The sequence below is a fragment of the Entamoeba dispar genome, genomic scaffold (genome assembly GCF_000209125.1).
Source record: "Entamoeba dispar SAW760 scf_1105229458447 genomic scaffold, whole genome shotgun sequence".
Taxonomy (NCBI): domain Eukaryota; phylum Evosea; order Mastigamoebida; family Endamoebidae; genus Entamoeba; species Entamoeba dispar.
In genome coordinates this window covers 1-10,994 of record NW_001853197.1, presented here as the reverse complement: position 1 = coordinate 10,994, position 10,994 = coordinate 1, and the positions used below count along the sequence as shown (strand labels likewise).

Below are 10,994 nucleotides of genomic sequence, written 5' to 3'. Positions count from 1 at the left end.
TAATGCTGCAATAACCAAGTTTGTTACAATTTTATTTTATCATCTAATTCCATTATACTTTGATCAACAAACTTTAAATATTTTACTCCACTAATAAAATATTCATTTGCATCATTTTTACTTTCATAATAACATGTACATAAATAATGATATTGACTATATACAATAGCCTCTAATCCTTCTTCATGTTCTAAAAGTCTCGTTAATTTATCAATTTCATCACGTGCTCCATTATTATCATTTAATAACAATTTGTAATATCCAATTATTGAATAACATAAACACCGTGCTCCAAGATCACTTTTAACATCATCCATAATACTATTAACTAATTCAATAGCTTTAGAATATTCTTTAAATCCTTTACAAACAGCAATAACAATTTGAGTTAATTTAATTGGGTTTATTTTCTTTTGTATATCACGAATAAATAATTCATAAAAATCACTAATAACTCCAATAGTTTGTAAAAATCTATCATTAACAAATTTTTCACTTTCTTCTGTTAATTGGAAATATAATTTCTTTTCTTTTTCTTCTTGAAGCGTCTTACACTGTTCTGTATAATCAGGATATTTTTGTATTAAATTCTCAAAGAACATTTGACTCATCTTTTCTCTTTCTTTTCTTTTTCTAGTTTCTCTTTCATTTTCTTTTCTTATTTTTTATTATTTTTTTTTACTCCTTCTCTTGAAGTTTTATTATTTATTTTTTTAAAAACAAATAAATTATTTATTTTTTGTTATTTAACACTTACTTATTTTTACAATTCTTCTTCACTTTCTTCTTTCATTTTGCAATCTTCTTCAGCCTCTTCTTCTTCTTCTCCTGGCATTTTTTCTTCGACAATCTCTTCATTGCCATCGTCTTTTAGTTGTTCGTCCTCTTTGCTGAATAAAAAACTTATTGTTTTAGAATCTAATTCTCTGAGTACATCATCTTCCAATGGTTTTTTTCCATTAAAATGTTTCCACTCTTTTCTAAGAACTTCAAGTTTACCATCATTTTTAGCCCAGTTGATACTTTGTCTTGACCCAGCACCACAAGTACATCCCAGTAAGTCATGTGTCTCACATGCAGTATCTTTGTAGATACATAACTCTTTCAATTGTTTATCATCAAAGGTACTTTCATCATTGTCATCACCTCCTTCAACAACTTTACCTGCTAACTCTAGTTTCTTAATTTGTCGTTGGTACATTTTTTCTTCAACTGTCCCTGCTGATAAAGTACGATAAATATGACACTTTTTCTTTTGACCATCTCTCCAAACTCTTCCCATCGCCTGTTCGTCATTAGCAGGATTCCAATCCGGATCAAACATCACTAAGTTTGCTCCACCAACAAGATTTAGTCCACACCCTCCTGCCTTACTGGACAATAGAAAAATAAATTCATCTAATTCTGGATTATTAAATCTGTTAACCATCTGTGTTCTTTTAGTTGCAGCAACACTTCCATCTAATTGAATATAAGGATATCCACATTTCTTACAATGATGTGCAATGAAATTTAATGTTTCTGTATAATTTGAAACAATGACTATCTTTTCTTTATGTTTTCTTAAAAATGCTAATAACTTAGCTAAAAAGGCTGTTTTCCCTGATAATTCCATATCCCATAATGCCTCCCCTTTAGGAAGTATTCCATCTAATACTTCTGGAAAAGTTTTAACAAAGTCTTGGATAAGCCAAGGGTGATTTGATACTTTTTTTAATGCTGTTAATATTTGGAATTGACAACTTTTCTTTTCATCTTTTCCTTTTGGTTTATTTTTTAAGGTACATAAAGCAGTGTAAATCTTCTTTTGTAATGGAGTTAATGAACAAAAAACTACGTGCTGTACTTTTGGTGGTAAATATTTTTGATTTACTTTAGATGTTCTTCTGAGAATAAACAATTTTGTTAGTCTTGTTAATTCTTTCGATCGTTGATTCCCTGCATACTTTTCTTCAGGTGTGCAATCAAATTGTCGACTTTTCATAATAGGTTCTTCATAAATTCTCTTAAATGCGCTTAAACTTCCTAATACATCAGGATTTACAAATGAGACCATTGCATAAAATTCTCCTAATTCATTTTGAATTGGTGTTCCTGATAAAATAACTCTTCTTTTAGTAGGGACTCTATTCACTGCTTGACTACTTTTAATATCAGCATTTTTTAGTCTATGTCCTTCATCACAAATAAGTAATCCCCAACCTTTAATTTTCTCTATTTTATCAATATGGATTCTTAATTGGTCATAAGATATAACCATAATCTCAGCATATCCAAAATCCATATCACTAATTGCTTGATCTGTCTTAGCTCCAGAGCACGAAACTCCAACAACCCTTGGTGCAGCATCACCTAACCATTTTTTAAATTCATTTTCCCAATTTCCTACTAAACTTGATGGTGCAACAACCATCACCTTTTTACATGTAGGTTCTCCATTAGGTCCTTGTCTTAATAATGTCCAAATTAATGTAACTGCTTGAATTGTTTTTCCTAATCCCATACCATCAGCCAAAATGCATCCATTTCCTCTAAACCCTTGTTTTAATCCCATAACACAATCATACATGAATTTTACTCCAGCCTTTTGATGTGGTCTTAGTTTTAGCCCTAGTAATGGGTCAACAACTACAGCCACCTCTTTTCTACTTGTAACTGTTGGTTGATATAATACAACAGCATCTGGATCATTAGGATTAAATAATGGTTCATTTCTTTTTCTCTGTATAACAGCATTTTTATATGGAACAATAAAATCTTTTGCTTTCCTAGATAATAACACTCTACCAATACATACCATTTTCTTTTTTTCTTCTTTTTTTTGAACAATTTTCTCACACTCTTCCTCAGTTGGTGGTTTTTGAAGAAAGATAGATCCATTTACATACTTTTCTGCTGGAAAACTTATTAAGACTTTAACCTCTTTCTGAGACATAATAAAACATTTTCCTGTATCTATTATTATTTCTTTATTCTTTATTTTTATTGTTTGAGTTTCAACTTTGATATGATTTTCTTTATTTTCTTTATCTGCTGACTCTATTTCATATACCTCTCCTCTAGTGATATCAACTGAACCAGTTTGTTTTGCTTCCATGTCAAACAATAATAATTTATCAAAACCAACTTCTAATATCCCTGGTTTAGGGTCTTTGTTTTTTGGTTTAAATATGCACCAATAATATAACTTTGGTCCATTTTCTTTGACAACCTCGTTCTTGGCACAGTCATTATTTTCTTCATCCATATTGAGTTGTTTTGTTTTTCCTTGTTCCTCTATTTCAGTTTTTTGTTCAAAAGTTCCTTTGTTTAATAGCTGGTCAACAGCATGACAACCAAACTTAAATGCAAGTTTAATGTCTTCTTCTTTCACACCTCTTTTTGCTAATCTTACAGATGGTGCCTGACTTCTTTTCATATCAGTATAATCTACTTTTCAAGTTACTGTTTCGTGTTATTTTTGAGATGTTTAATTATTGAGGAAATCCATTTTTCCTTTATTTTTGAATTAATAAAATAATGATTAAATATTTGTTTTTATAATTTTAAGGAATTTTATATAACAATAATTTATGTTATTCAATTATTTTGTGTTTTTCTCTATAATTATTAGATTAGAAAAAAATAATGAGAGCATAATTCAAGAATGAATCAGAAAAGAAAAAATCTGAAAAAAAGAAATGAAACCCTTTTATTTACTTATTGAGTGATGGAAGGAGAGAAGAAAGAAGAAATTCAACAAGAAGAAGTAAAGAAAGATGACGGAAGAAAACCATCAAAGAAAGATTACCATTATATTACAGAAAATCCAGAAATGGAAAAATTTTATTCACAACAAACAAGCATAATGAATAATGAAGAGTTTAAGGAATACATAGAAACAATGCACAAAACTTTACCAACTACTTTTCGATTAACACGAAATGAACAAACTCCAATAATTAAAGAAGAATTAAAACGATTAATAAATAATATCGACAATAAACAAGAACGACCTGTTGAATTAAGTTGGTACCCTGGAGGAATTGCATATCAACTAAATGCATCTCGTGGAGAAATTCAAAAAAATAAAAGTCTTGAAGAACTACGCAGATTTATTATTGTTCAAACTGAAGCAGGAGTGATTTCTAGACAAGAGGCTGTTAGTATGATTCCACCCCTTTTTTTAAATGTTAAACCATACCATGATGTCCTCGATCTTTGTGCTGCTCCAGGTTCTAAAACAACACAAATTCTTGAAATGATTCATTCTGGTCCAGAAGAAGCTACAGGAATTGTAATTGCAAATGACAGTGATTATAAACGATGTGAATTACTTGATCACCAAACAAAACGACTTCAATCACCAAATATTATTATTACCAATCATCTAGCACAAAATTATCCTATCAAAATTGGAGATCAATTTATGAAATTTGACCGTGTTTTATGTGATGTTCCATGTAGTGGAGATGGTACCTTAAGAAAGAATCCAGATGCTTGGGGTAAATGGAATATTATGAGAGGAATCAATTTACATAAAACACAATGCACTATCATGAGGAGGGCAGTTAGATTAGTTAAGAGTTGTGGACGATTTGTATATTCTACTTGTTCATTAAATCCATATGAAGACGAGGCGGTTGTAGCATTTATTTTAAGAAATTATCCACAAATTCGACTTGTTGATGTGTCTACTGAATTGCCAACACTCAAACGATGTAAAGGTGTTTCTTCATGGAAAGTATTTAATAAAGAAGGAGAAGAATTAACAATTAAACCAGACTCTAAAGAAGATGGTAGTTCAAAAATACCATCTACATTATTCCCTCCTACAGAAGAAGAAGCAAAAAGATTTAGATTAGATAGGTGTATGAGATTCTTACCACAACTCCAAAACACAGGTGGGTTTTTTGTTGCTGTTTTGGAAAAAGTAGGAGATTTAGATTGTGATTTTAAAGAAGAAAAACAAAAACGAAAAAAAGTACCAAAGCCTATTAAAACACGTAAAGGCGACTCTAGACTAATGCCACTTAATATGACTGAAGGTTATGAAACTATTACACAAACTATAAAAACTTTTTACGGGTTAGAAGGAAGTACTTTTGATTTTGAATGTCTTGGTCTTAAAGGGGATGGTAAAGGAACTTTACACTATTTGATTAAAAAGGGAATGGACTTGGTTAGAATTAATGAATTAAAAATTGTTGGTGGTGGGTTAAAATTGTTTAGAAAACATTCTGTTGGTCAGAACAGTAATTTTAGATTATCTAATGAAGGATTGTCTGCTGTTGCACATCTTTTTGGAGAACGAAGAAAGTTAGAGATAAGACATGAAGAATTTGTTAAAATGTTAGTCTCTGAAAGTCCAGTTCAATTAAGTGATGAAGTAATGGAACGAGCTAAAAATATGGAAGTTGGCTGTGTAATATTCCAAATCAAAGATACAACCAGTCCAATCAACAAACAATATTTCAGTGGATGGAAAAGTAAAGGACTCTCACTGTTTGTTTCTAAAGTAGATAAAAAAGCATTATGTCAAAATCTTAAGATTGAATTACCAAAAAATGAATTACACGAAGATTCAGATTCTGAAAAGAAAGAGAAAAAAGATGAAAATTGATTTTTATATGAGAATTTTATTTTTAACTTTGAAATATTATTTTTAGTTTATCTTATATTTTCTTTTTTGATAATAAAAAACATCATCAATTTTTTAAGATTTATTTTTTGGCATTTTTTTCTTAAAAAGACTTTTTCAATTAAAAAGAAAGCGAATTAATAAAAAAAATATGAGAATGCCTTGAACTATGAAAAAGAAAAATCTAAAAAATAATGAAAACAAAAAATCTTTAGAATGATAAGTCCTGCAGGTTGTAGTGTTCTTGAAGTTGGATTTAATGAACTATATTGTATCCAACAAAAAGAATGTATTATTCAAGGAATAACAAGTTTACCAGATGTTAGTTCATTATCTACATTTTCATTTATTTTATCTGACACAACATCAAGTGGAAGATTAATAACTTCTACACTAAATCTTATGAGAAGGTGTATACCATTATTACCTACTTCATTTGATTTTATTCAATTGTATAAACAAATAATTTCAACAACAACTAATGACGTTGATTTTATTCAAATTCTTTCATATGAAAAAATTATGACATTAATTGTTCTTGGAGATTATTTAGATACTGACATTTTGATAGAACTTTATTCAAAAGTTCTTGATGGGTATTCTGAGGTATTAAGATTAATGCATGCTTCATTAAATGAACATTTATTTAATCACCTTCATACTAAATTAATAACAAATAAGAAAATATGGAAATTTATTTGTCAAGTTCTTAGTACTCATAAAATGAAAGTTACACTACTTCGATTTATTTTAGAAAATACACAACACCTTGATGAAGATTCAATTAATGATCTTATGCCTATATTATTTGAAATGATAATTAATTATAAAACAGAAAAAGAATATATCATTTCTGAATATTCTCATTATATTATTTGTTATATCATTAAAAACTATCAAAAAGAAAGTAAAGTTTATCTTGAACAATATGTTTATATGGTTATTACAATGATACTATCGATTAATGGAGAAACTCAATTTAAATATTATAGTGGATATGATAAGTCTATTGAACCAATGGATATAAGAAGTATTTTATATCATCATTTAGACTCTTTATTAAATCAACCCAATTTTATTATGTCAGTTTATATTAACTATGACTGTGACCCTCATGCTAGTAATTTGTCTCAGTTTATTGTTGAGAATTTAGTAAAGATACAATTAGCATATCCAGTTGTTGTGCCTCAAATAAGAAAAGTATTAGTAAATATGTTAAAGTATATTAATCCAGGAACTGGAAGCGGAAAAGAACTAGACCTTAAATTAAAAAAAGAGAAAGATGAAAAAGTTGCATTAAGTTTTAATAGAAATATTCAAAGTGGGTTAGAATTATATAAAAAAACATATTTCCCTGATCAACAAGAATTAACTCCAAAACAAATTGCTGAATTTTTTAGATACACCAAAGGATTAGATAAACAATTTATTGGAGATTTCTTTGAAAAAAGAAAAGAAATACAAATTGCTACCTTAAAAGAATATTTGTACGAGTTTATTCAAGACGAAAATATATTAACAGGTTTTGTCAAATTTGTACAGTCATTAAAATTACCTAAAGAAACTAATTCAATTAATCATATCTTTGAAGATTATGCAAAATATTTTGCAGAAGCTCATCTAGAACTTTACAGTAGTGATGATGTACTGTTCATGATTAGTGCTATGTTATTATTAAATGTTGAATTACATCATCCTGTAATGAAAAATAAAAGAACTAAAAAAGAATTTGTTCAAGCAATGAAAGAAATGATACCAAAAGTAAATGAAGATATATTTAATAAAATCTATGATTATATTGACCAGAATGAATTTCATATTCCAAATGAAGAACCATCAATAGATATTTCAAGATTAAAAGATGATTTCATATATAGAAAAAGTATAATGCAAGAATATATTTCTGATACAGAGTATACATCAAAAAGTGTTGATGAAGTAGTAAATAAAATTATTAAACCTCTTGTTCAAAATCTTCAAGCTCAATTTGAATTAGCTAGCACTACAAATGCATTAGATCAGGCATGTCAAGGATTTATTGAATTTGCATCATTAGCACAAACATTAAATAATACGGTTATGGCAGACTTTTTAGCAAATAATTTAATTAAAGTTTCTACTATTTGCCAAAATCCTGATTTAAATACATTTTGTTATGATATTAAACCAATCAGAGCATCACTGTTATTACTTGAATTATTTGATAAATTTTATTCAATATTTAATAAATCTATTCCATTAATTTGTGAATTTATGTCATCACTAAAACATTTAGACTTATTCCCTACTATTGAAGAATCTAAACCATCAGAGTTATTAAAATTATTTACACCACAACAAACTCAAAAGCAGCAATCCTCTTGGTTTAGTTCTTGGCTTGGAGGTGAAAGTCAAACAGAAGAATCTATTCAAAAAACAAAAAATTTATTTAAGACAAAATCATATAGTAAACATATTATTACTGAAATTACTAAAAAAATGAATGACAATGAATTAAAACAATTTATAAATGGATTTTATTCAATTATTAGTAATAGTGAAGAAGGAAACAATCATAGTTCAGTTAGTTCATTAATATTGCTTCATCTTATTATTAGTTTTAATTGGAATAGAAATTATTTAATTTGGAATGATATTGTTGAAAATATTATTAAACAAATAGATAAAAAATCAGATAATCCATTAGTAGATTATTTACCATTATTACCACTTTCATTAATTGAAGTTCATGAAACCACTAATTCTTCTGTTGTTGAAGAAACAATTAAATTATTATGTGTTCTTCCTGAAGAATTTATTAAAAAGAATGAAAATTTAATAATAAAAAATATTATAAAAATTACTCAAACAATGATTCAAGAACCAAAAAGTATGAATGATATATTAAATATGTTTATAATTCATACTTCTCAAACTACTGTTTTAATCAAACAATTATGTACAGAAAATATTTGTTTAATAAAAGATATAATTAATAATCCATTATTCAATTCTTCTCATTGTAATCAAATGAAAATAATTTTATGTAATATTTATAAGACAATTGCTTCTAGTTCATTCTTTAAACAATACATTGAAATTCTTACACTATTTTATTCTAAATTAGTTATGTTCTTAAAATTAAATAACGAACATAAACAAACTATAATAAATAATTTCCAATCTATCTCTCTTTTCTTCTTTGTTGCTTGTTGTCATCCAATGGCTGAAATTAGACAAAATGCATTAACAACTTTACAAAGTGTAACTCCTGAATTCTTCTCAGCAACTACAGGAGATGTTATTCTTTATTTCTTTAAATCAATGTCACAATTTATTAACTCAACTTGTTCAAAAAAAAGAAATGAGATCTCATTACGTTGTATTGAAATGGTTACTAAAATTTTCTTAGGAAGTCATATTATTATTTTAGAAAAAAATAAAGAAAGTTGGACTATTGTAATGCAAATTATTCAAAAAATGAAAGAAAATAATAGTATTAATGAAGAAATAAAAGAACTTATAAAAAATATGATCTTTGTACTCGTTTGTGAAGAAAAAATAATTAAAGGAACTGAAGAATGGAATATAACATTTAAAACTGTTGAAGGAATTCTTAATGAAAATGACTTCATTTCATCAAACAATGAAAGAAAAGATGAAGAAATAAAAGAAGAAATTACATCACACAATCAAACAGAAACAAAAGAAATAAAAAATACTAATTAAAAATAAATAAGTATTTTCTATTATTATTTTATTTTTATTTTTTAATTTATATTAATAAAAATATAAATTTTTCTTTAATATAAAAGAAAATTAAAATGATTAATAAAAATCACTAAAGAACAAAGTGAATTTAGTTAATAATATTATTATTTATTATGACCACGACCAGAACTAACTTCAACAAATCCATCCTTTTCTTTATCTTGTGTTTTAAATTGTGACTTTTCAGAAAAATCATATGCTTCATAAAATTCACATGATTCAAATTGAACACCACTTTGAATTACTTTGGCATATGGAAGTTCATTGCTGATGATGTTATCTACTTGTATAGAAATAGGGAAGTTGTTTATTGAAAAATCAGTCATTTTTAATTTTTTTAAGTTTTCTTTCAAACCCTTAAAATTATAATAATTTTAATACTTATTTTACTTTCATTCTTTTCCTTTTCTTTCATTCTCTAATAAAAATTATATCATTGAGTATCAAGTATATAAAATGTTTATATCCGTTTCGTATTAAAGTTGTTGAATAAGTCTTTTGTTTTTCTTATTCTTTCTATGATAAGATACTCTTTGTTATCCGTTCACTTAAACTAACGGCAAACTATAATTTCTTTTTTTTACATAAAAAAGTTGGAATTATTCTACTTAATTTAATAAAAAATATTTTAGTAATTTATAAAATAGTTTATATATATGGTCACATTATTCATTAAAATGCCTAAAGATTTTCTTTTATTTTATATTAAAATAGGTATTTTTAGAAATCTAGTTCTTCCACTTCCAAATTGACAAATTATAGTTTAAGAAAAGATACTTTTATTAGTTACATCTAAAAATAAAAAAATCTAGTTATTAGAAAAACTATGTCATCACGTGGACAACCACTGTCTAATTCTATCTCTACTATCTTTGATGAAGAATTTCCTTTAACTCTTGAACCTGTTTGTTTCTTTTTTTTTATTTATTTTTTAATAACAATTTCTATTTTTAAATTAAATATAACAATAATTCAGACTTACTGTTATTAGAAAATTGAAAAGCTTACATTTGGAAGTAATTATGCTATTCAAGGAATTCCATTAAGTGAAACTATTGGTTTTTATAATAACACAGATAATACTTATAAATTAACAGTGACAACTGGTGAATCACCAAAATATGAATTAAGTGTTGATGAAAGTAAGTTTACTATTAAAAAAGGAGAACGAATTCAAATAAAAATTACATTAGTATTTCGTCATTATGCTACAATGGGATTAACTGGTCAAGTTCAATTTTCTTTAAAGAAAAAATCATTAATGGGAGGTGAAAGTATTCAACGAGCACTTCGTTTCCAATTAGAAGGTGTTGTTCCAGCTTATAATGAAAAAGATTTGGTAAAATCATCAGATGATGAACAATTTAGAGTTGGAATGATCAATGGAGTATTATCTATGGTAAAAAATGAAAGTGTTGTTGCATTCAAATATAATGTAAAAGATGAATTTGAAAAACAAGATTATGAATTTATTCAAAGTGTCTATAGAGATATTCATCATCCAGCAATTCTTGGTATGGCAGGAATTGTATTATCTTCATCCACTATTCTACTTGATGGAGATACAGTTACTGATCTTCAAAGTTTAATGGAAAAAGAAAAAATGGCTGTTCCATTCTTATTA

At 26.8% G+C, this 10,994-nt stretch overlaps 5 protein-coding genes across 5 annotated transcripts, besides 13 other annotated features; 3 read left to right on the top strand and 2 right to left on the bottom strand.

Annotated features, from left to right (window-relative positions):
• Positions 1–23: 23 nt before the first annotated feature.
• EDI_116500 (uncharacterized protein) lies at positions 24–611 on the bottom strand (the record flags this gene model as incomplete). Its single annotated transcript, XM_001734675.1, has 1 exon — positions 24–611. One exon carries the CDS (start codon positions 609–611, stop codon positions 24–26), a length of 588 nt encoding a protein of 195 aa, XP_001734727.1.
• Positions 611–680: a microsatellite.
• Positions 681–696: 16 nt separating this feature from the next.
• Positions 697–750: a sequence feature (AT_rich).
• Positions 751–763: 13 nt separating this feature from the next.
• EDI_116490 (DNA repair and recombination protein RAD54B, putative) lies at positions 764–3,418 on the bottom strand (the record flags this gene model as incomplete). The annotated part of the gene is made up of 1 exon (XM_001734674.1): positions 764–3,418. The coding sequence occupies one exon, from the start codon at positions 3,416–3,418 to the stop codon at positions 764–766; it is 2,655 nt and encodes an 884-aa protein (XP_001734726.1).
• Positions 770–888: a microsatellite.
• Positions 3,419–3,496: 78 nt separating the features above from the next.
• Positions 3,497–3,590: a sequence feature (AT_rich).
• Positions 3,591–3,709: 119 nt separating this feature from the next.
• On the top strand, positions 3,710–5,602 carry EDI_116480 (uncharacterized protein; the record flags this gene model as incomplete). The annotated part of the gene is made up of 1 exon (XM_001734673.1): positions 3,710–5,602. One exon carries the CDS (start codon positions 3,710–3,712, stop codon positions 5,600–5,602), a length of 1,893 nt encoding a protein of 630 aa, XP_001734725.1.
• A 12-nt stretch (positions 5,603–5,614) lies between these two features.
• Positions 5,615–5,711: a sequence feature (AT_rich).
• Positions 5,712–5,836: 125 nt separating this feature from the next.
• Positions 5,837–9,328, top strand: EDI_116470 (guanyl-nucleotide exchange factor, putative; the record flags this gene model as incomplete). The annotated part of the gene is made up of 1 exon (XM_001734672.1): positions 5,837–9,328. One exon carries the CDS (start codon positions 5,837–5,839, stop codon positions 9,326–9,328), a length of 3,492 nt encoding a protein of 1,163 aa, XP_001734724.1.
• Positions 7,815–7,850: a sequence feature (AT_rich).
• Positions 8,412–8,462: a sequence feature (AT_rich).
• Positions 8,565–8,599: a sequence feature (AT_rich).
• Positions 9,309–9,438: a sequence feature (AT_rich).
• Positions 9,439–9,462: 24 nt separating this feature from the next.
• Positions 9,463–9,485: a sequence feature (AT_rich).
• Positions 9,486–9,727: 242 nt separating this feature from the next.
• Positions 9,728–9,759: a sequence feature (AT_rich).
• Positions 9,760–9,978: 219 nt separating this feature from the next.
• Positions 9,979–10,028: a sequence feature (AT_rich).
• A 168-nt stretch (positions 10,029–10,196) lies between these two features.
• Positions 10,197–10,994, top strand: EDI_116460 (uncharacterized protein; the record flags this gene model as incomplete). The annotated part of the gene is made up of 2 exons (XM_001734671.1): positions 10,197–10,274; positions 10,362–10,994. Coding segments are annotated over 2 exons (711 nt in total), but the record flags the coding sequence as incomplete, so codon positions are not given.
• Positions 10,284–10,343: a sequence feature (AT_rich).